General features: G+C 40.2%; 1 protein-coding gene across 1 annotated transcript in view; it reads left to right on the forward strand.

Moving 5' to 3' along the window:
• The window catches only part of TMEM232 (transmembrane protein 232), a 235,145-nt gene that overhangs the window by 93,019 nt on the left and 116,542 nt on the right, over positions 1-25,584 (forward strand). Inside the window, exon 10 of the mRNA XM_055430649.2 lies at positions 14,024-14,271. Coding sequence (XP_055286624.2) covers positions 14,024-14,271 — 248 coding nt within the window. The remainder of the gene's footprint in view (positions 1-14,023; positions 14,272-25,584) is intronic.

The following is a 25,584-nucleotide window of genomic DNA, read 5'->3' on the forward strand; positions in this document are numbered from 1 at the left end:
GTTTTGTAGAATTTCCAAGTGAGGACATTTGATCATGGATACTTATAGGAAAGGCTTTAATTTGTAGAGTAAGCTTTCCTTGGTATGCCTGCCTAGACTTTATTTTCCTTTGCTTCAGTTTTGGTTGTCTTTTTCCTCCCTAAGAATCTATCTATGCCATCTCCATTTTAAAGATACTTTATAATGTTGCTCACGATATCCTTCTGTGACAGTTAACATATTTAGAGCCTCTCATGACGAGGTCTCCTTTGTTCTCGCTTTAGTCTATTGTGCCAAGAGTTTATGAAAAACAAGTCTTCATTCTCTTGATACTGATACTTATTACTTCTATTTTGAACCATTGGTTATTGAAGATTTTTTAATGGCTACGTATTTGGAGATTTTTGGTTTATGATTTTTGATTTCTGGTTTAATTATATGCTCAGGGACAATAGTCTCATCATGATGAAATGTTCTTCCTTATAAAAACTGTATCTTTCTATTATGAATATAACCACTATACCTTTCTTTTATTAGGGTCCTTTTGGTTAGTATTTGCATGGAGTATCTATTTCCTTTTTTTAAATTTCAAGCTCTCTGAATCCTTATATGCATATATCTTTAGAGAAGCAGTATTTTTTTAACTTGAAAATTATTGACCTTGCATTTGAATCCTTATTCTGTTTTCACTTAGTGCCTTTAGAATGTATTTGTGTTTTTTGCTGCATCTTATTATTTACTATCCTAGTTTCACTTCCTCTTCCTGGCTCTCCTTTCCCCCCCTTTTCAATTCCATTCTTCTTTATTGACGTTTATTTGATTTATAGCGCTGTATTAACTTCAGGTATGCAGCACAGTGATCGATATTCTTATAAATCATATTCCATTCAAGTTATTTTGAAATATTGATCATATTCTTCATGCTGTGAATTTTCCTTGTATCTTATTTTATACCTGGTAGTTTAAACCTCTTATTCAGCCTCCCCCTCTTGCCCCTGCCCCACTCTCCTGCTGACTAGAAATCACTCATTTATTCTCTATAGGTCTGTTTGCTTGCTTATATGCATTCATTTGTTTTAATTTTTAAATTGCATATGTAAGTGAAAATATACAGTATTCGTTTTTCTCTGACTTACTTCACTAAGCATAATACCCTTCAGGTCCATGTATGTTGTGGCAAATGGCAAAATTTCATTCTTTTATATAACTAATACATATATGTGTATTATATATAATATATATTTTAATTGAGTTGTTTTCTTGATACTGTGTTGTGTGAACTCTTTGCATATTTTCGATGTTAACTCCTATCAGACACATCACTTGCCAATATCTTCTCCCATTCAGTAGCTTGACTTTTTGCTTTGCTGTTGTCTTTCTTCACTTTGAAAAAAATATATAATATATGCATAATCTTTATCCGTTCATCTGTTGATGGACACTTAGGGTGCTTCCGGTTCTCGGCTATTGTAAGTAATGTTGCCATGAACATTAGAATACCTATACCTTTTTGAATCAGTGTTTTTGTTTTCTCAGGATATATACTCAGGATTGGAATTGTTTGACCGTAGGTAGTGGTTTTTTCATATTTTGGGGAACCTTCATACCGTTTTCCACAGTGACTATCACTTTACATTCCCACCAACAGCATACTGGGGTTCCCTTTTTCCCACAACTCTACAGTGTTCACGTCTTGCCTCTGTGAAGACAGCCGCTCCTACCTGTGTGAGGTGTGTCTCATTGTGGTCTCGGTTTGCGTTTCCCCGTGATTAGCGATGTTGGACACCTTTTCACGCGCCTACTGGCCACCTGCGTGTGCGTTTGGATGAATGTCTGATGAGACCTGTTGCCCGCTCTTTGACTGAGCTGTTCTCCTGACGCTGAGCTGTGTGGACTCTGCACGTTTCGGGTGTTCGCTCCGCTCAGACGCGTCGTGTACCGGTTGCTTCTCCCTCAGCCGGCTGTCTTCTTGTTTTGTTGTTGTCTGTCTTCGCTCTGCGAACGCGTGAAAGTGTAACTTGGTCAATTTTTTCATTTCGCTTTTGTTTCTCTTGCTTGAAGAGAGAGATCCAAAGTAACATTGCCAAGACTTACATCAAAGAATGTACTGCTTATATCTTTTTTAGGAGATTTTGTGGTTTCTAGTCTTACATTTTAGGTCTAGAGTTCATTTTGAGTTTATTTTGAACATGGTGTAAGAAAATGTTCAAATTTCATTTTTTTAATGCACCTGTTCAGTTTTTCCAACACCACTTCTTTTGGAGACTGCCTGTTCTCATTGCATGTTTTTGCTTGCTTTGTTATCAATTAATTGACTATCTGTGCATAGGTTTCTTTCTGGGCTCTCTATTCTGGCCATTGATCAGTATGTCTGTTTTTTTTATTTTTTGCTATTACTGTATTGTTTTGATTACTGACCCCAGTTCAATCCCTGGGTCAGGAAGATCTCCTGGAGAAGGGAATGGCAACCCACTCCAGTATTCTTATCTGGGAAATCCCATGGACAGAGGAGCCTGGTTGGCTATAGTCCATGGGGTCGCAGAGTCTGACACGACTGAGTGACAAACATTTTTGTAGTATAATCTGAAGTCAGGAAGCATGATACCTCCAGGTTTGTTCTTTTTTCTTAAGATTGCTTTGGCCATTTGGGGTCTTCCATGGTTCTATACAAACTTTGGAATTATTTGTTCTAATTCTGTGAAAAATATCACTGATATTTTGATAGGTATTGGATTAAATTTGTAGATTGCTTTGAGTAGGTAGGATGGAAATTTTGACAATATTCTTCCACTCCATTAGCACAGGCTATCTTTCTATGTATTCATATCATATTTAAGTTCCTTCACCAGTGTCTTATAGTTTTTAGAGTATGGGTCTTTCACCACTTTGGTTAAGTTTATTCATGGGTATTTCATTGTTTTTGATGTAGTTTTCAATGGGATTATTTTTTTGATTTCTCTTTCACATAGTTCATCATTAGTGCATAGAAAAGTAACAGATTTGCATATATTAATCTTAGAACCTGCAACTTTACTGAATTTAATTATTAGTTTTAATTGTGTATGTGTACTTTTCAGTTCAGTTCAGTTCAGTCGCTCAGTCACGTCCGACTCTTTGTGACCCCATGAACCACTGCATGTCAGGCCTCCTTGTCCATCACCAACTTCCGGAGTCCACTCAAACCCATGTCCATTGACTCGGTGATGCCATCCAACCATCTCATCCTCAGTCGGCCCCTTCTCCTGCCCTCAATCTTTCCCAGGGTCAAGGTCTTTTCAAATGTGTACTTTTAGGTTTTTCTATATATAGTATTGTATCATCTGTAAATGAGTCAGACACAACTTAGCAACTAAGCAACAACACCTGCAAATAGAGTTCCACTTCTTCCCTTCCGATCTGGAGGCCTTTTATTTGTTTTGTCTGATTGCTATGGCTAAGACTTCCAGTACTCTGTTAAATAGGGACGGTGAGAGTGGGCACCCTTGTTACCGATGTTAGAGGAGAGGCCTTTTCTTAACCATCGAGTATGAGGTTAGTTATGGGTTCGCATAAATGGCCTTTATTTTGTTGAGATATAGTCCCTCTATACCAACTTTGTTGAGAAATTTTATCATGGATGGGTGTTGAATTGTGTCAGATGCTTTCCCTGTGCCTACTGAGATGATCACGGGATTTTTATCCTTCATCTTGTGAATATGGGGTATCACGCTGATTGAGATGCTTAAATTGAACTATACTGGCTTTCCTGGAACAAAATCTCACTTGTTCACGGTGTATGGTCTTTTTTACGTTTGTTGAATTAAGTTTGCCAGTGTTTCGTTGAGGAGTCTTACATCCATATTCATCAAAGACAGTGACTCGTACTTTTCTTTTTTGTGGTGTCTGGTTTTGATATGAGGTAATGGTGGCCTTGTTGAATGAATTTGGGAGTGTTCCTTCCTCTTTAGTTTTTTGGAATAGTTTGAGGATAGGTATTAAATCTCCTTTATATATTTGGTAGAATTTTCCTGTGAATACATCTATTCCTGGAATTTTTTGGAAGATTTTTGATTCCTGATTCAATTTAATTTCTAGTAATCAGTCTGTTCAGATTGTCTATTTCCTCCTGATTTAATCTTGATAGATTACAGGTTATATGTTTCTAAAGGTTTATCCCTTTGTTCTTGGTTATGCAATTTGTTGACATTTAACTATTTATAGTATTCTCCTATGTCTTTTTCTCATATTATTTGTAATTTCTCCTCTTTCATTTCTTATTTATTTGTATCCTGTCTTTTTTTTTTTAAATGAGCCTAGCTACAGGCTTATCAAATTCATTTATTTTTCAAAAGAAAGTCAGCTCTTGGTTTCATTGATCTTTCCTGTTGTTTTATTGGTCTATATTTTATTTATTTTCTTATTACCTTTATTATTTTATTTCTTCTGATTCCCTTGGGCTTTGCCTGTTCTTTTTCTAATTTGTTTAGATGCTCATTCAGGTTATTTGAGATTTGTGTTGCTTCATGAATTAGGCCTTATTGCTAAAAATTTCTCTCTTAGAAGTGCTTTTGCTGTGTCCTGTGGATTTGGGGAAGTTCTGTCCTGATTTTCGTTTGTCTGAAGGTGTCCTCTGATTGTCTCTTTGACCTCTGGTTGAGCTACTGTTTTTTGTCAGCATTTAGAGTGCAGCCTAGTCTCCACATGTTTGTGTTTGTCCCATTTTTCTTCCTATAATTGTTTTCTGGTTTCATTTGTTATGGTCAAAAGTGATACTTGATATGACTTTTATCCTCTGAAATTTGTTGAGACTTGTTTTTAGACCTAGTACATGATCTGTCTGGGAGAACTTTCCATATGCACTTGAATCCAGTATGTATTTGACTCTTTTGGACGAAATGTTCTGAAATATCTATATTAAGTTCAACTGGTCTAATATGTCATGTAGGACCAGTGTTTTCTTATTGATTTTCTGTCTGGATCTCTGTCCATTGATGTAAGTGCGATGTCCAGGTTTCTTCCTACTACTGTATTGTTAATTTCTCCCTTTATGTCTGTTAACATTTGCTTTATATGTTTCCGTTCCGTTCCGTCACTCAGTCATGTCCAACTCTATGCGACCCCGTGGACTGCAGCACCCCACGTTTCCCATCCTTCACCATCTCCCAGGGTTTGCTCAAACTCATGTCCATCAAGTCAGTGATGCCATATGACCACCTCATCCTCGGCCATCCCCTTCAGTCTTCAATCTTCAAGACCCAGCATCAGGGTCTTTCCAACGAGTCAGCTCTTTGCATCAGGTGGCCAAAGTATTGGAGCTGCAGTTTCAGCATCAGTCCTTCCAGTGAATATTTGGGGTTGATCTCCTTTAGGATGGACTGGTTGGATCTTCTTGCAGTCCTAGGGACTCTCAAGAGTCTTCTCCAACACCACAGTTCAAAGGCATCAGTTCTTCAGTGCTCAGCCTTTTAAAATGTCCAACTCTCACATCCATATGTGACTGTTAGAAAAACCACAGCTTTAACTAGACAGACCTCTCCAGGCAAAGTAATGTCTCTGCTTTTTAATACACTGTCGAGGTCATTGCTTTTCCTCCAAGGAGCAGGCGTCTCTTAACTTCATGGCTGCCATCGCCGTCTGCAGTGATTCTGGAGCCCGGAGTGATGAGCATCTGTGCGGTTTTCAGGTGTTCTCTGCCGTCCCCGGGCAGCACTCTGTTCTCACGCTCCTCCTGTGTGATCCTCTAACTTCCTTAAATTCTGCAGCTGAAGCTCCCTTTTATACTTGATTTTTCTGGGGAAAGTGATACTCATTTATTTTGTATTTTAAAAGTCTGCCTGTTCTTAAGCGAGTTAATAATGGTACTGTGGAATAACTTAAACAACTAAATCACATATATGAATAAAACAAAGCGAGATGATTTCAAAAGAATGAGCACATTTGGTCTATAGGTGTAATATGTAGAGCAAATATTTTGAATTTATTAAAATTGTACTGTCTTGTCTGAATACTTTCTACACAATTTATCTTTATAGGTTTAATTTTACAGTAGAACATAAGCATGGTATAATCAAGGTTTTCTTTCCTTTTCTTTGGCCCTATAATGGCAACGCATTTACAAAAATAAAATAAAAAGGTTCATTACTTATTCCTAAATATCCTTAGTTTTAGAAAATTAGTCACTAGTTCCCACATTCTGTTGAACCACTTACATTACTGTCCTGGTGCTTCCCTGGTGGCTCAGACGGTCAAGAATCTGCCTGTAGTGTAGGAGACCTCCATTCGATCCCTGGAAAAGAGAAGGCTACCCACTCCAGTATTCTTGGGCTTCCCTGATGACTCAGACAGTAAAGAATCCACCTGTAATGAAGGAGACCCCAGTTTGATCTCTGGGTCTTGATGATCCCCTGGAGAAGGGAATGGCAACCCACACCAGTATGCTTGCCTGGAGAATCCCATGGACAGAGGAGCCTGGCGGGCTACCGTCCATGGGGTCCCAAAGAGTGGACAGTCCACAGGCCACAAGGTGCTGGACACAGCTGAGTGACTAACACTTTCACTTCACCTTCACATCTCTTTGGGGAAGAAACTCTATAGCATAAAATAGAAACTTATTTGTACAAGTGGTGAAACCTCTGTTAGTCTTCAGATCTTTCCTCCCTGCTCAACGTGAACAGAGAACATATCAAAAAAAACGAAATTATACAGTGAAGCCTTGCACCTCAAATGCTTTGATCTAAAATATTTATCCTACTCTTATTTCAGTTAATGCAAACAAGTGTGATTATAGAAAACCTTTCTTTATTCTTTCCTTCCTAATACCTTGCTCCCAGATACTTGCTTCATGTAAGGTAATCATCATATTACCTACACGGGGTGAATCACAGTATTAATTATAGGCTACATTAGAGTGGGAAGGATTTATTTCAGAAGGATTGATGATACTTGTGTATTTATGGAATTAAGAGAGATTTTCTCTTTTTACACTTTAAAAATATATATGCAATTCATATGATAATCTACTGAATTCAATAATTTAAGGTTTATATTTAATACCTGAATTTATCTACATCACTGGTAAATCCTTTACTAACTGTGTTGTGTAGTTTCACATCTTGTACTTTTTTTTAATCCATAATATTCCATCGTCTAGAATTCTTTTTATATCTGTTCACAAAATTTGATGCTTAATGGAGGTTAGATGAGAAGTGAGATATTTAGTAGCATATTTGAAGTGAAAAACATTTCTAAATAGATCCCTAAACATGAGCCCTTTATCTGACAAATTCAATATAAACCCAACTGTTGCCTGAGTGTTTGGGAAAGAAATCAAAAACTGTCATATACTCACAGCGGCATAATAAACAAATGTTAATTGATGTGCTTTGTTTGAAATACTTCCAGGGAGACTTGCAATGAGCAAGGCTCCGCTGTATAGGCAATTCAGCAGCATATGTTGGCACGTCTAGGAAAAGTCATCATGTGTAAATGCTCTCCGCCATCTGTTACATGACCTAAAATATCAAAAGGAAATATGTACAGCTAAAATGAATATGCGGCTTTATTCAGAGTACCTTTGACTCATTAGGTAAGCACTTGGTGGTTAACATTTCATGGTGCGATCTTTAAAATAAAATTTGTTTTTATTCTTAATGACATTTCCACACTCCTGATGCATTCTATGAAGCAGCAAAGCAGAGCAACACACTATTCGTCTCTATTCCCTCATATCTCTCTTTCTCTCCGCCCACATATGGTTCTTCTTCTGACACAAATGGAAACTCTTGAGTGGGGAAAGGGAGGGGCATTTTTGGAAGTGTATAGTTTCTTTAAATACTTATCAATAGAATTCCAGTGTAACAGACACACTGTTCTAAGAAAACAAAAATATTTGCAGAGTTTTTACAATGCACCAGCCGCTGTGCTAAGTATGTTACCTAACACGGCTCATCTAAACCTCATAGTCCCAGCACCATCACCACTCATACAGGTGAGGACCTGAGTCTAAGCAAGGTTAAACTGAGAGAGCAGCGGTGGATGCTCCTAGGAGTGAGCTGAACCCAGAGGTTCCGTGTCACCCTGCCTCTAAAATTAGATATAAACAAGAAACTCGCATTTATTGAAGAACCTGTGTGTCAGACAGTGTGCTAGAAAATATATTCAATCCTCGTGTTTAACTTTTACAAGTGCCCAAGAAGGGGGGAAGTATTATTCCATTTGAGGGATGAAGACGCATACTCAGAGCGGTTAAGTAACTTGTGCAAGGTCACTCAATCTGTAAAGTGGGAAAATGGATATTCCCATCTAGTCCTTTTCTTAATCTACTGTAATAGTGGTTTTTAAGCTTTAATACATTTAGGAGTATGGCCTGAAATTCTGTATTTATAACATGCCCCTAGGCGATGACAATAATAATGGTCTGAGGACCACAGTTTTAGTAACTGCTGTCCTCCTTTGTGAGATTGTATAACTCCTGGAGGAAATAATCTTTCGAGACCACCAGTGAGTCACTTTCATTTAAATTTTGAACTTTGAAGAAAAATTATATATTTTTTCACAAATAAGTTAAATGTTCTCAGCTCTGAGTCTACTTAAGGACAAGTGGAGGTCAAAAACAGAGATGAAGAAATGGAGACGCTATTTGGTACAGACTATGCAGCAGTGCCTTAACACCCTATTTCTTTCTCTTTTATTCTCTCATGTCAAGGGTAGTGTGAACTAGCTTGAATTTTAGTGTGTTTACTACAGTTCCCTAAATACTGATGGAAAATGCAGAACTCTGGACAGGGTTTTATTTTCTTTTGTGTTGCTACTACATCACAATTCTTTGGGTAATTTCACTTGCTCTGAGTTATCCATCTTCTTGCCAGCCTAAATGAATCATGATTTTTACCATCATTATACCCAAAATAAAGACAGAAGGATGAAAATCTGACCTTGCATGTGGCTACAATTTGTGTGTGAGAGAAATATTCTACAGGAGTACCACTTTTCCAATTTTAATACTAAATCAGTAAAATTAGCATAGGTAATCAAAAATTGCCATGTTTCATAATAAAAAGTATCAAGTTTCAATAATGCAATAAGAAGAATCCTGAATTTTAAAGCCTACATGGCATTGTTAAAAAATAGGGACACATGATAAGAATATTAATGTATAAAGAAGGAATTTAGGATAATACTCACTGGCAGACTAAGTAGTAATTTCGTGATTTTGGAGTCTACTTTAAAAAGTAGTCATTAATATTTTGGGTAAATTTACTTCTAAGATGTATAGATTCATACTAATGCATCATTGACATAAATAAATTCATAGTCTCTGAATTTTAAAATGAGAATAATAGGTTTCCCTGGTGACCCCGTGGTTAAGACTCTGTGCTTCCAATGCTAGGGGCATGGGTTCGATCCCTGGTCTGGGAACTAAGATCCCACATGCCGTGCATTGTGGTAAAAAAAAACAAAAACAAAAACAGGATACTAGTTCATGAAGAAAGAAGATTCTTTAGAATAGAGATTACTCTGGAAGTATAATTATAATCCTATTTGATAAATTTGCTAATATAAAAGTGACTATGTAACAAACTTGTCTTTGGCTGCAGAGGGTGGATCAGGCTTCTCTGGGTCAGTGGTGGGAGCAGCTCATGAGAGCCCGAGCATCAGTGTCCATCTTGGGGAACCCCCGAAATAACTGGTGCCTATTGAGTGTCTCACTGTTGGCTACACAGATTATCTCTGTTGTCTAAGTGAACCCTCACAAAGCTCTGCTGCTGCTGCTGCTAAGTAACTTCAGTCGTGTCCGACTCTGTGTGACCCCATAGATGGAAGCCCACCAGGCTCCCCCCGTCCCTGGGATTCTCCAGGCAAGAACACTGGAGTGGGTTGCCATTTCCTTCTCCAATGTGTGAAAGTGAAAGTGAAGTCGCTCAGTCGTGTCCGACCCCTAGCGACCCCACGGACTGCAGCCTACCAGGCTCCTCCATCCATGGGATTTTCTAGGCAATAGTACTGGAGTGGCTTGCCATTGCCTTCTCCAGTGGTTATTATTATCTCTACATCACAAATGAAAAACACGGTAGAACCAAACTGAACCCAAAACATGGACCTGGAGAGGTTAACTAAACTCTGCAAGTTGCATGCTTAATTAGTATGTGGAATAGCTAGACCTGATTTCAGATCTTTCTAACGGCAAAGTCCATCTTCTTTCCTGACTTCTTCCTGCAGGAAGGCAAACAAAACCTTTTATAGATAAGGCCGATCTGCATTTGATCAGTATTTGAAACTACATTTCCATAAGTTGAATGCCTTGGGAATCACCGAGGAAGGAAAACTAACCTGACATTTCAAGTAGGGAACCACGCACGGTGGAGGCTGTGGGACTGTCTTCATGCTGCTCTGGGAGGGAGCTGGCCTCTGGGTCTATGAACTGTCCAGGAGGGGAGAAGGCAAAGTGCAGCCAAGGGAGAGGGAGTGAGAAGGGCGTGCAGATTCTGTGCTCCTGGAAACGATGTAGTTGCCAGCGATTGTGTGGTGAGAAGACACTGTTCTCGTTGGTTTATCCATTCACCCAGATGTGTGTTCATCCGTATTCTCTGAGCAACAGAAGAGCTCTTGGTAACATGTTTGTACAACTATATGGTGTTGTTGATTGTGAACTACCTTTTCTTATGAAAAAATTAATCCACAGAAACGGAGCAGAATAAATAGCCCAGGTATCGTGATTAGCATTTTATCGATGGGACATGCAGATTTTGAGACCTGAAATAATGCCCTAAAAATCATAACAGCTACTGAATGTCCTGCGAACATTTAATTTCTTGTTTCAAATGAATGCTCTTTCCATGAGTGTGACCTGGCTAATCAGCAAGATGCACAACCGGGAATAGTATAAATTGAATTGTATGCTTATTTCACTATCCAGAGACAATGGAAATCAAAGATATTCAAGAGTAGGTGTATATCAATAAAGCTGGTGATAATGTTCTTTTTCTGAAATAGTGAAAATATAGCCCTCTTTAAATACTCAAGGTCAGTATTAATTTCCTTGGAGAAGGAAATGACAACCCACTCCCGTGTTCTTGCTTGGAGAATCCCAGGGACGTGGGAGCCTGGTGGGCTTCCGTCTGTGGGGTCACACAGAGTCGGACACGACTGAAGTGACTTAGCAGCAGCAGCAGCATTAATTTCCTAGCACTTTGAGGCTACTTTGAGCGTTCATTACTTTGATGCTCACATGCTTGCATGATCTTCAGCACATCCTTTTTACATGTGTTTTGCCTGTTATTGTTTCTTGTCCTTTCAGTCTTCTGTATTATTTACTTTGCCTTTTTCTGTTTTCCTCATTGCTTTAAGCCTTTCCTTTTTCAGTCTTTATCATAAGATTGTTCTCATTTTTTCCACTGTGATTTTGTCTAAATAATGAAATCATTCAGTCAGTCATGTCTGACTCTTTGCGACCCTTTGGACTGTAACCCACTAGGCTTCTCTGTCCATGGGATTATTCAGGCAAGAAATGCTGGAGTGGGTTGTCATTTCCTCCTCCAGGGGATCTTCCTGATCCAGGGAATGAACTTGTGTCTCCTGTGTCTCCTGCATTGCAGGCAGATTCTTTACCCACTGAGCCATCAGGGAAGCTGAGATATAATGCCAGTTAGTCTTTAAATAGTAATTTCACTGTGTTAGCCCTAATCTTGGAATCCTAAAGAGGTTATTTAGATGTTCATATGAAGAAAAACATTTTTAATTTTTAATTTTCTACCGTAGGATCTACAGATATTTAAAATGAATCCCGAGTGATTAGTAATAAGCTGCCCGAAGATGGATAATAATAAATAAAACTGTAAAAACAAATAAAAGAAGGCAGTACCTAACTTAGTTATGAGAAAGAGTTTTTAATATTAACATTGTGAACACTAAAAAACAATACATGACATTGTGAAACTTACATCTTCATTTATTTGAAAAAAATGTACCTTCAGCTGTTTCAGCAGAAGGTATAATTAAAAAATCAGTCGTGGATATTATTGGACATAAATAAGAAAATTCAGAAAATTGCTCTTACCTGAATAAAAATTGCTTTTTAGGTATTCTGGAGTTTGTCTGTGTGTGTGTGTTTCTGTATTAGGACATCAGTTCAGTTCAGTCGCTCAGTCGTGTCCGACACTTTGAGACCCCATGAATCACAGCACACCAGGCCTCCCTGTCCATCACCAACTCCTGGAGTTCACTCAAACTTATGTCCATAGAGTCGGTGATGCCACCAGCCATCTCATTCTCTGTCGTCCCCTTCTCCTCCCGCCCCCAATCCCTCCCAGCATCAGAGTCTTTTCCAGTGAGTCAACTCGTCGCGTGAGGTGGCCACAGTATTGCAGTTTCAGCTTTAGCATCAGTCCTTCCAATGAACACCCAGGATTGATCTCCTTTAGAATGGACTGGTTGGATCTCCTTGCAGTCCAAGGGACTCTCAAGAGTCTTCTCCAACACCACAGTTCAAAAGCATCAATTCTTCAGCGATCAGCTTTCTTCACAGTCCAACTCTCACATCCATACACGACCACGGGAAAAACCATAGCCTTGACTAGATGGACCTTTGTTGGCAAAGTAATGTCTCTGCTTTTTAATATGCTGTCTAGGTTGGTCATAACTTTCCTTCCAAGGAGTAAGCGTCTTTTAATTTCATGGCTGCAATCAGCATCTGCAGTGATTTTGGAGCCCAAAAAAATAAAGTCTGACACTGTTTCCACTGTTTTCCCATCTATTTCCCATGAAGTGATGGGACCAGATGCCATGATCTTAGTTTTCTGAATGTTGAGCTTCAAGCCAAACTTTTCACTCTCCTCTTTCACTTTCATCGAGAGACTTTTTAGTTCCTCTTTACTTTCTGCCATAAGGGTGGTGTCATCTGCATATCTGAGGTTATTGATATTTCTCCCAGCAATCTTGATTCCAGCTTGTGCTTCTTCCAGCCCAGCGTTCCTCATGATGTACTCTGCATATAAGTTAAATAAGCAGGGTGACAATATATAGCCTTGACGTACTCCTTTTCCTATTTGGAACCAGTCTGTTGTTCCATGTACAGTTCTGACTGTTGCTTCCTGACCTGCATACAGGTTTCTCAAGAGGCAGGTCAGGTGGTCTGGTATTCCCATCTCTTTCAGAATTTTCCACAGTTTATTGTGATCCACACAGTCAAAGGCTTTGGCATATTCAATGACATAATTCAATATAAATCTAAATCCTGTAACATTTCCAATACAAGCTAACTATAAAGCCCTTTTTGTATTTTACTTAATTCAGATTTCATGCTATAGAAATTTTCTGTTGACTTCAAGGAAAGTTTAGATTAACACAGAGAGAAATGAAATTCTGACCTAATAAAACATTTATATTATCAATGCTTCAACTGATTGCTTACTTTCTTATTAAGTAAATATTATAAATGCTTATGAAATTCTTGATGGGAAGTATATACATTTAAAATAGAAATTATATCATTACATTTTAAAAATTTCAAGACTAATTTCCTTCATGCTTAATAGTTTTTCTGGTTGAAAATTCTTGCTACGATTTTTAAAATCTTTTGAGAAAATGCATTTTTCTCCTTTAAAGCTTATTTTTATTTAATAGGAAGAATATTTCTTTCCTAGTCAAAGAAAATAAATATATATTTTGCTGCTGCTACTACTGCTACTGCTGCTAAGTCACTTCAGTCGTGTCTGACTCTGTGTGACCCCATAGACAGCAGCCCACCAGGCTCCCCCGTCCCTGGGATTCTTCAGGCAAGAACACTGGAGTAGGTTGCCATTTCCTTCTCCAGTGTGTGAAAGTGAAAAGTGAAAGTGAAGTCGCTCAGTCGTGTCTGACCGTTAGCGACCCCATGGACTACAGCCTACCAGGCTCCTCCGTCCATGGGATTTTCTAGGCAACAGTACTGGAGTGGCTTGCCATTGCCTTCTCCAAATATATATTTTACCTTTTATTTAATAAAATATATATTTTACCTTTTATTTAATAACAGATTATTTTTTCTCTCATTTAATTCTTTGTCGGTACTTTTCTTTTCTTTAAACAGGCGGAGATAAATGACCCAACTGATCCTTTCACAAGTTACAGTACAAAAGTTTCATCAAATACAGGGGATGAAAGTTTCTGCAAATATATAGGCTGGAGAATTGCCAGCGTGCTTTCCAAACTGTTCTTCCCTTCCGTCGATGCCTGTGTTCTTCCTCTGAAAAGACCACTGATGAAACGGTATCAAAGGAGGGGTGTGAACAAAACGCAGGATTCCGTGAAGAAGAGAGTCCTACGCTTCACTGTACGGTAAGGTGACGCACTACTCAAAATATTTCTGTTATTCTGACATAACATTTTGGAATCCTATAAATTACCCATAATCATGTGCCACTTTACTTAACTCAGTTTTCCTTTTTTGATTCAAATCTTGGCTTCATCACCTTCTAGATATTTTATCACGAGCAAGTATTCCTTTCTCAGAAAGTGTTTCCTCATGCTTAAAATAGGTATTGTTGTGTAATATAAACCACCGTTTTATTAAAGTGAAAGCTTCTCTTCCATAGTGACCTACATTTGCTGGTTTACCCCTATTTCTCCCTATTATTAACCACTATGTATCCTTCCAAGGTCTATAAAATATTAATATAAGAAATGATGACTACATTTTAAATTTTCTCTCCATTTTTTATTGTGGTTTATGGATTTCTTTAAGTCTGTTTAGGAAAATTCTTTCCATTTTGAGATTAAAATGTCACATTTCTCCTAGTGTTTATTTTTCCCTTTTTAAAAAAATGCCTACTGAGGTATGACTGATGTGTAAAACTGTACATATTTAATGCTCACAAATTGGTAAGTATGCAGTTGGGAAACCATTATAACACTTATGCCGTAAGTCTATTCATTGCCTCAAAACTGTTCGTCTATTCTTTTTGTTATTATTCTTAAAAATAGTTATTTTCAAGGTGCATTTGAATTTTAGTTAGAAATTTTTAAGAAAACCTTTTTCTAACATTTCAAGTAACATTCCTTGTTGTCACCATGTCCTAATCATGGTTTCAACTGCAGATAAATTTGTGGAAATGCTACAGGACACCCTGCCTTATTTTGATAAATCAGTATCTGAGTAAAAATGGACTGGGTGATGATGGTACTTTGTGTGATACCAGAGTTTCTAGTGTTATCATTTTAAGAAAATTAACGTCCTGCTATTAATTCCAGTTAAGCTACACTTACAAATAGTGTTTGAGACATTTAAAACATGGATTATGGTTTGTACTCCCTGATTTAGGCTCTCACATTTTCATTAACAGCTCTAGTTTCCTTCCACTGGTCTATATTTTCTGTATTTTCAGACATGTTTTAATGATGTGAAGGTAAGTCAAAGTGGTGGTGATGTGGCAGAGATAATATTAAATAGCATATCTTTTCAATACTTTAATAGAAATTGAACTCTTGGAGTTTCTTCCTCTCAATTTGAGGAGTGGGGGTATGGAATCTTCTAGTACTTTTAAGGATTTATTTTGAACACTTTCAGTTCAGTTCAGTTCAGTTGCTCAGTCGTGTCCGACTCTTTGCAACCCCATGAATCACAGCACTCCAGGCCTCCCTGTCCATCACCAACTCCTGGAGTTCACTCAAACTTACGTCCATCGAGGCAGTGATCCAGCCATCTCATTCTCTGTCGTCCCCGTCTCCTCCTGCCCCCAATGCCTCCCAGCATCAGAGTCTTTTCCAGTGAGTCAACTCTTCACATGAGGTGGCCAAAGTATTGGAGTTTCAGCTTTAGCATCAGTCCCTCCAAAGAACACCCAGGATTGATCTCCTTTAGAATGGACTGGTTGGATCTCCTTGCAGTCCAAGGGACTCTCAAGAGTCTTCTCCAACACCACAGTTCAAAAGCATCAATTCTTCAGCGATCAGCTTTCTTCACAGTCCAACTCTCACATCCATACATGACCACAGGAAAAACCATAGCCTTGACTAGACGGACCTTTGTTGGCAAAGTAATGTCTCTGCTTTTTAATATACTATCTAGGTTGGTTATAACTTTCCTTTCAAGGAGTAAGCATCTTTTAATTTCATGGCTGCAATCAGCATGTGCAGTGATTTTGGAGCCAAAAAAATAAAGTCTGACACTGTTTCCACTGTTTTCCCATCTATTTCCCATGAAGTGATGGGACCAGATGCCATGATCTTTGTTTTCTGAATGTTGAGCTTCAAGCCAACCTTTTCACTTTCCTCTTTCACTTTCATCAAGAGGCTTTTGAGTTCCTCTTCATTCTCTGCCATAAGGGTGGTGTCATCTGCATATCTGAGGTTATTGATATTTCTCCCAGCAATCTTGATTCCAGCTTGTGCTTCTTCCAGCCCAGCGTTCCTCATGATGTACTCTGCATATAAGTTAAATAAGCAGGGTGACAATATACAGCCTTGACATACTCCTTTTCCTATTTGGAACCAGTCTGTTCTTCCATGTACAGTTCTGACTGTTGCTTCCTGACCTGCATACAGGTTTCTCAAGAGGCAGGTCAGGTGGTCTGGTATTCCAATCTCTTTCAGAATGTTGCACAGTTTATTGTGATCCACACAGTCAAAGGCTTTGGCATAGTCAATGAAGCAGAAATAGATGTTTTTCTGGAACTCTCTTGCTTTTTTGATGATCCAGCGGATGTTGGCAATTTGATCTCTGGTTACTCTGCCTTTTCTAAAACCTGTTTGTACATCTGGAAGTTCACGGTTCACATATTGCTGAAGCCTGGCTTGGAGAATTTTGAGCATGACTTTAGTAGTTTAATCATGTGAATTTTATTTTTTTTTTGGTCTTTGATGTGAAGTGTTGATCCATGTGATTATTCAATGTCCCAACAATGTTTTTTGAGTAATCTATCTACCGTCAATATTTTTCCAGATGTTAAATGTCTATCAAATACGAAATGCCCGTTTCTTTTCTTTTTCTATGTTCTAAAGTAATTCTAACATTACTTTAAAGGATAATAAAGAACAGTGAGGGGAAAGGTCAAGAGGGAGTGGAAAGGCGGAAGGAGCTGGGCGCTGGGACGCCGTAAGGAAGGGGCTGGAGAGGCAGGGACACGTGCTGGGGATGCTCAACAGGGCGGAGCCGAGAACTGAAAAGTAGGCGCAGGAAGGAGGGTGACGGAGGTCCGCAGCAAAGGAGCCGGCGAAGGGGCGGGAGCGCGCAGCGGGGAGGGAGGCGGCCGCGGGCGGGGAGGCGGCGCCGCTGGGAGCCAGCGCGGGAGGCAGAGGGCGGAGTGGAAGCCGCGGCCTTCGCGTGTCTGTGTTCCCACAGCGCGCCCTCTCGAAGAGGCCGCCGGGCGGCACGGGCGCGTCTCCCCCGCACCTTCCTGCGGTGGAGCGGCGCCCCCTGGAGTTGTGCACGTGCCAGCCCCGGTCAGGGGTGGGCAGCCCGGGGGCAGCAGTGCGCGCGGAACCGGGCTGCAGCTCGGGGGCTTCCAGAAGAAGGCTCGTCAGGCCTGCTCGGGTAGGCTTTCGGGTCTGTCGGGGATGGATAGACCTGCTTTTAAAGAAGTGTTCGAAAAACAAGTGTAACTCTCAGCGGTGCGTGGGAAGAGTGGCTCTGGCCCACTGAACGTTGCGGTTGGCGACGTCGTCCCTGCCGTCTGCTCGGGGCTCCACTGAGGCCCCAGCTCCGCGGCAATCGCTCCTGTGTCACCACCTCATCCCACGGTCAGGTCTGCAGACCGGATTAATGCAGGGACTGTCCTGGAGGTAAATCACAAAGACACAGTTTGAAGCCCACTGCATCCTTAGCTCTTTTTCACCTCTTGAGAGGTCTTCTTGCATAGAGCCATATCGTCCGTTCCTCACCAAGTATTCCTAGAAATCTCCATTTTGTGTTTTCATCAAATAGCAGTGTCTAAGAAGGCCGACATTTCAGGACTCCTATAGAAGATGGGGCACATCTAAGAGGTAGGAAGTTGGGAAATTGAAGAGCATATGTTTCTTTATTGCTTTGGAGTCCTAAAGTATACTTATTTCAGTGTGAAAATGTGAATGTTTACCAGGAAGGAGAAAATAGGAGTTTCCTTACTGCTGAAGCGTCTAGTATATCTGACGACCTATAATTTATTTCCTGAAATATTTTTCACTTGTGTTTTTAGCCTGTAAAATTCTCTCTAAATGGCAATGCTTTCTTTACATGTTTATAAGAAGATATATATATATATATTCCTTTGAATGATACAGATTTAACTTCTTTCCTTTACAAAATTTTTCAAAATAAAATTCATTGTTTTACATACTTAAAGTGATGAAAGAAAATACCCTACAGCCCAGATTACTATACCCAGCAAGGATCTCATTCAAATATGAAGGAGAAATCAAAAGCTTTACAGACAAGCAAAAGCTGAGGGAATTCAGCATCACCAAACCAGCTCTCCAACAAATGCTAAAGGATCTTCTATAGACAGGAAACACAGAAAGAGTATATAAACTTGAACCCAAAGCAATAAAGAAAATGGCTACAGGATCGTACTTATCAATAATTACCTTAAACGTAAATGGGTTGAAATTTTCAAAAAGGCTAGGAAACAATTCTCATAGCCATCAATAGTTCAGTGTTGAGTTCATGAATAGTTTTTAAAGTTTGGGACAAACTGTAGTATTTGCTATTTGAAGTACTATTCGTAATTGGCATATTACGATGTAAGATTGGTCTTCATTTCCAACTTAAAACGCCTAAAAATGCCTAACAGGTTTTTAGATTTGTGAATTTTAGTTGAAATGTATTTTACGATGTTACTAAACCTGCAGAAATATTGAAATATTTCAGAGAACTTATTCACTGTACATTTAATTTATTTTATTTATAAAAGTTATGAACTGTAGAAAGTTTTACTTGTTGGGTCAAATGCTTGTTGCTTCAAATGCTTGTTGCATTTGAAGTGCTAGTTACAAGAAAATCAAATACCTTCAATGTATAAATGCTATTAAGTTTTTAAAGGACTCTGGAGTATAAGTAAGTTTGTTTAAAGAAATTTAGTCTGTTCAACTTGAAAAAAAAAATTGGATTATTTGATTTAAAAAAAATAAAATAAAAAAATAATAATAATAATAAAAAATTCATTGTTTTGCTTCTGTCCATTAAATTTGGGGGGTTTTGCTTTTTCGTGGTGCATGCTGTTGGATGCATGCTCTTCTTCCCCTCAGCATTTTTTTAAAAATGAGAAAATCATTATGTATCTTTATTATAAAAACAGCAGCCCAAAACTGAGGCATAGAATGCTTTTACTTCAAAACATAGTTGTTGTTTTTTCCTTTTCTTTGTCAGTAAAACTATCTTCAGTCTACCTTAAGGCTGAGAATTCAGAACTCTGAAGATCAAATTTTCAAAAACCAGTCTCTACATTTATACTTTTTGGCTTCTGAGGTTTCTTGGAGGTATTTTTTCTGAGCTTCTGCCTTGAATCCCTACAAATTCACAAACAAGTAATTATTTGCACTTACATGTAAAGACTAGGAGAATATTAACTTAAAATTTTACCTCTGGTTAGGCTTAGTTTGCTCACCAGTTTTATATCAGAAGACTTCATTCATAAGACCCACACCTGGAAGAGAGCCCAGATGAAACTCACAAGAATGGGCCGAGAACATCCATAGGTATACAGGCAGGACATTTTACCCAGCTGACTTCCTGAACAGAGCAGTCCTTCCAAAGGCTACTGCGTTTCCTCTGCAGCCTCCTTCATTAAAGGAGCCAGTTCCAAGGTAGGGGAACTCAGAGGAACTAACGTTTACTGAATGGAGACAAGGTGGGAAGAGAAGGGTGCTGCAGTGTCACACTGGAGAGACCAGTAAAGACTCTGAGAGCCCCGTGGACTGCAAGGAGATCCAGCCAGTCCGCCCTAAAGGAGATCAGTCCTGGGTGTTCATTGGAAGGACTGATGCTGAAGCTGAAACGCCAGTACTCTGGCCACCTGTTGCAAAGAACTGACTCATTGGAAAAGACCCTGATGCTGGGAAAGATTGAGGGCAGGAGGAGAAGGGGACGACAGAGGATGAGATGGTTGGATGGCATCACTGACTCGATGAGCATGAGTTAGTTTGAGTAAGCTCCGGGAGTTGGTGATGGACGGCAAGGCCTGGCGTGCTGCAGTCCATGGGGTCGTGAACGCTGGACTGACTGACTGGAGTTACCAGCGGTGAGGGGTACCTGGTCCCCATGTCCCACTGTCCCCAGGAGGGATGCCGAGTCTGGGGAAACAGCTGGACATTCGACTGGATTTGCATTTTTGAGAGGAGAGACACTGCGTGACTGCTACTCTACCTTTTAATATAAGAGTGAAAATTAGCTTCTCAAGGAAGAGATAAACATTTGGGTTCAGTTACCAAGTCATCTGAGGTGGGTGTGCATGCGTGCATGCTAAGTCGCTTCAGCTGTGTTTGAATCTGTGTGACCCCATGGACTGTGGCCTGCCAGGCTCCTCTGTCCATGGGATTCTCCAGGCAAGAATGCTGGAGTGGATTACCATGCCCTCCTCCAGGGGATCTTTCTGACCCAGGGATTGAACCTGGGTCTCTTACATCACCTGCATTGGCAGGCAGAGTCTTTACCACTAGCGTTGCCTGGGAAGCCCCTGGGGTGGGCATCAGCTGGAAATGTCAGATGTTCAGGACGTGGGCCCTTGGGAAGTGCTCTTAATGGTTGTGATAGGAGGCTGTTTGGCTCCTCAGAAGTTGGATGTACAAGGTGGGAGACTCTTAGAATCCCTAGTTCTAGTAGACAAGTTGCCGGACTCTTCAGGATGAATCTCCAGTGTGAAAGTTAGGCAGTTCTGTTTGCCTCCCTAGCTGAGTACATTTTATAAACAAGGCACCATGCTAAGCACTACCCTTAGATGTAGACAGGATTATTTTACCCATTTATATATCGTTAAAACCTCCATTTTTGAGACATGATTACTGAGAGATTAAGTAATTTGCCCATACACGTATAACCGTTAAGTGCTGAAGTCTGAACTTGAATGCATTCGGACTCCTGAGTCTACTGTGGGATTTCTTCCCCTCGTGTGGACTTACTTCGTCTCATGGCAAACCCTTGAGCTGTTGTTAAAACAGCAACAGAAACAAAAAATTTATCTTGTCATAAGAAAAGACTTATAAGTCATAAGTCATAAGAAAAGACTTCTTATGAATATGTTTTTCAGTTTCTGTACTTGGTTTTAAGCACTTGACTTTGATTGAGGAGCGTTTTAAAATGATCATTTCCTTAGCTCTGTGGGGTCACTGTCACTGTACTGGGCCGTCTTTAGCCGGGGTGGGTGGGCTGGGTGGGCTGCGTGGGCCTCTCTGCAGCCTCTTCTCCTGCTGCAGAGCCGGGCTCGCGGCCGTGGGCTTCGGCAGCTGCGGCTGGAGGCTCCAGAGTGCTGGCTCAGTAGTTGTGCCGAGCATCGCTGCCCTGTGGCTTGTGGGGTTTTGCAAGATGAGGGATCACACCTGTGCCCCCTGCTTTGCAAGGCAGATTCTTAACCACTGGGCCACCAGGGAGGCCCTAAGGAACATTTGCTTTTACCTGTGCCCTGCATCTCTCTAGCTTAGTATTAGGAAATCTGTGTCAAAGAGGAGGCGTTTTCTATTAAGTAGTACGATTTTTGGCTAAAGCTGATAGGGGGAAATATATATAGAAATATATTATAAAATGAATTAAATATATTATCAATATATTTGTATATTAATTAATTTTATTAAATAAATATATGTTAATTTATTTTATATATTTATTTTATTGATTTATATATTGTATATTCTATAAATATAATTAGATATTATATAAATAAATATATAGTATGTATTATATATATGTATATTTGGAGAGAGGGAGATATTTTAGAAAGGAGAGCTCCAAAGGACTCTTAAATGAAATGCCTTAAACACATCTGTCTAGTTCTGCTTCTTGCAGGGGAAAAATGTCCGTGCCTCCTTTATAGAATATCAGGGATGTTTATCTTAGAGCCTTTTTTTCCCCGATTGACTGAGAGTAAGTTACTTAACTTCTTTGAGCCGAAGGCTGCTAATCTTTAAAAATGTGAAAATTGTGCGTTCTTGTCGGGCTTCACCTTAAGAGAGAAGGAGAGAATGTGTGTAATGAGCCTGGACGCATCATAGCTCCTTATCCCACTGTTCGTTCATCTAGTAGATTTTTAAAACGTTTGTTTTCTTCCTAATATGATATTCATTAATGTAATTGTAGTAAATAATAAGTGAAAACTTTACAGAAAGCTATGAATTATTGCTAGCAACTTTTCAAAGAGAATATCCACTTTCCTTAACTTTTAGCTTTGGGCTGTGTTTCGGTTCTCTTCTTGGGTCTACTTTTTGAATTAGAACACAAGTCATAGCTGCAGGTTGAGGGTCCAGTGCCAAGACCTGTTATGGATGGAACCTCTATGGTTCCCGTGGCTGCTGACAGTTTTCAGCGGGAGCAAAGTAGAGAGCAGGGGTGGGTCTTCAGAGATGGGCACCTCTGTTCTGAACTTCTGTGACATATTTTATCATTAAAATATTGGTTGGATGGTCAGCTCAGCTTGATCTCTTTCCCCTGCACTGGACTGTGGCGCCAGGCTCTTCCTTTTGGCACGAAGGCTTTACTCGGGTTGTGGGCATGCACGCCTCGTTGCCTCAAGGCCGGTGGGGTCTTAGTCCCCAACCAGAGATGGAACCCATGACCCTTGCATGGGAAGGTGGGTGTTTAACCATTGCACTACCGGGGAAGCCCTCAGACAGCTCATTGAAAGTGTTTTTATTATTTTATGATTTTTATGAGTCCAGTACCCTGTTGGAAGTGAAGTCCAATCACCAGTAATGGGACTGTACTTAGTGTTACCTGTTTCCATATGACTTGGTTTACCTCTGGTCTTTCCTGGGAGATAGCTCAGTCCCCATCTATCTTAGGTTATTTCCTCTTCTTTTTTGCCTTTCCAGTGGAGCCTTGGTCTGAACAGGAATTTTAGGTATTATCAATAGGGCCATAGCTTTAGCAGTCACTTTCACTGCAGTAGCTTTGTGCTTAAAAGACAGGTGTGTAGCTTTAATACAATAATCAACCCAAGAGTTCTCCATTCACAGGAATATGATGTGATGCAGAGTCTTAAAATGTGGGGCAGTTATTCAGATGACCTGGGTGAGATGTAAAAACATTCTACGTTTCAAATACAGATCAACTAGAATAAAAAATGACAACCCAATGGGAAGACAAAAGTTGTGCAACAGGAAACAAAAACGAAATCTACGGGGATTTTTGTGTGTTTTGTTTTACATGTGCACTTTGCTGTTTTCAAAGAACAATATTGTTTAGCTTATGATGAAATTCCTTTACAGTGGTTGGCAAGTGTGTATTACCTGCTTTAATTAGAAGGTAAACTTGGATTTGACATTAATCGAATTGGGGTAGTCTTCCCACTTTTTAGATTCTCAGAAAATATGAAGTCAATCAGTTAAAGGGTTTAATCTTCCCCAGTTTCTAAATGTCTCCTTGGTAGGATCAAGTACTTGATTAGGCACATGACTCTGAAAATCTTAGTACCCAGGACAGGTGCTTTCTGTCTACCTGTCAGAGCACGGGTTCCTCCCCAACTAGCCCGGTTTTTCCTAGGCTGTCTCTAGGTATGGATTTCAATGGTTGGGAGAATACAGAGCTCCTAACCCAGGCGGCAGAGTCCTTCAGTAAGCCGCAACTGGGCACCTCTGCATGCAGGCACTGTTAGGCACTAGGAAGAGAGACAAACGCTGCTTAGAGGTGTGATTGATGGTTTCCTGTTCAGAACGATGCCTGTGTTCCTAGCATATTGGATTTCCACCATAAAGACATGTGGGACTTTGCACCCACAGTTTTCTATTTTCTGTATCTTCAGTTATTCAACACAATTCAGTATACCTGACTTATATTAGACTTTAACAAATAATTATCGACTAACTAATGCTAGCGTAAGGGCACAGGATGTGCCGAGCCTCCGCCAGTGAAACAGATCGCAGAGCGTTTGAGGAACTAGAGCAGTGGCGTGGCTGGGTCACTGCGACCAGGGAGGATGAAGCTGGGCCGTCGCTCAGGGTTTTCAGCTTGAGCTAAGGAGCCACACAAAGGCACCAGATGTGTGTTATGTGGCAGTTGGGAGTGAGGAGTGCAGTTTGTGTGCGTCTGCATTTGAGGTTGTGACATGCTCGCAGGTGTGATGTGCCCTGGGCAAGTTGCTTGACTTCTCTGAGTCTGAGTGTCTTTGTCTAGAAAATGAGGGTAATTGTAGCACCTTTCTTGTTGGTGCTGATGAGAAATTAATGAGGTAGTCAATTAAAAGTGCTTCCTATAGTACTTGACCACAAAATGTTCATTATTAGTATATTAATAAATATATAGTGGCATAATTATAAATATAATATATATGCTGATATATTGTTGATCAATATATTAATTTTTCAAAAGCATTTATTCCTCTGTCTGTGCTGCATCTTAGCTGTGGCTCATGGGCTCTTCACAGTAGGGAGCTTCTTAATAACAGCTGCGGTGTGCATGCTGGATCTAGTCCCTGACCAGGGGTTGAACCTGGCCCGGTGCATCGTGAGCATGCACTTACCCACGGGGCCACCAGGGAAGTCCCTAAGTATATTAACTTGATTATGTAGCGTAACCAATTTCACTATTTCCATTGTTGGCTGTGAAGTTGGAAAAGCGCACAGGTCACTTTTGCAATATAGCACACACTAGGTTGGTGGCAATTCACATGGAAAGGATGAAGATGGATTTGCATGGGGTTTGGTAGAAAAAGTAATAGAATTTGATGATGATTACAAAGAATAGAGTAGTAGGAGGTGTGGGGAGGAAAATGTCTTTTCCAGGCTAAACACCAAGTCCGCTAGCGGTGCGGTTCACTGAAGCGAGAGGCGATGGGTAAGATAAGGTGTGCTTGGGGTAAGGGAAGATGCTGACCTGGAAGCCATGCTTTTGACTTCTTTGAGTGGATAAGAGTTTCACAGTTCTCTGTGTGATTCAGGGACGAAGTCTGAGCTGAGTCATTGCGTGAAGGTGAAGACTAAGGTCACGGGCTCAAGCGGCCGCCGTGGTGAAGCGCATTGTGAAGGGAGAGGAGGGCCTGGGGTGGGATTTTGAGCATGCCACCAGTCAACGTCTGGAAGGAAGAGGGTGACAGCAAAATGCACAGCAAACCAAACCTTAGATATAGCCAGAGAGGGTGGATGATTTATAACAACTTGAGAAAAATGTACGGACTGTTCTGATAACTAGTATATGCGCGCATGCGCAGTCGCTTAGTCGTGTCCAGTTCTTTGCGACCCTTGGACTGTGGCCCACCAGGCTCCTCTGCCCTTGGGATTATCCTGGCAAGGATACTGGCGTGGGTGGCCATTTCCTCCTCCAGCGATCTTCCCGAACCGGGAACAGAATCCACGTCTCCTGTGGCTGCTGCACTGGCAGATGGATTCCTTACCATTGAGCCACTAGGGAAACCCAATTAGTATGTAATAATGCTTTAAAAATTTAAGTGTATGGAGATGTTGATTTCAAGGATAGAGGAGAATTTTCAAAATAATCTACCTAGACAGTGATAGAATCTCTCTCTGAGTATCCCTGAG

Source organism: Moschus berezovskii, chromosome 8 (genome assembly GCF_049115385.1).
Source record: "Moschus berezovskii isolate FMDL1 chromosome 8, NW_MosBer_1.0, whole genome shotgun sequence".
Lineage (NCBI taxonomy): Eukaryota > Metazoa > Chordata > Mammalia > Artiodactyla > Moschidae > Moschus > Moschus berezovskii.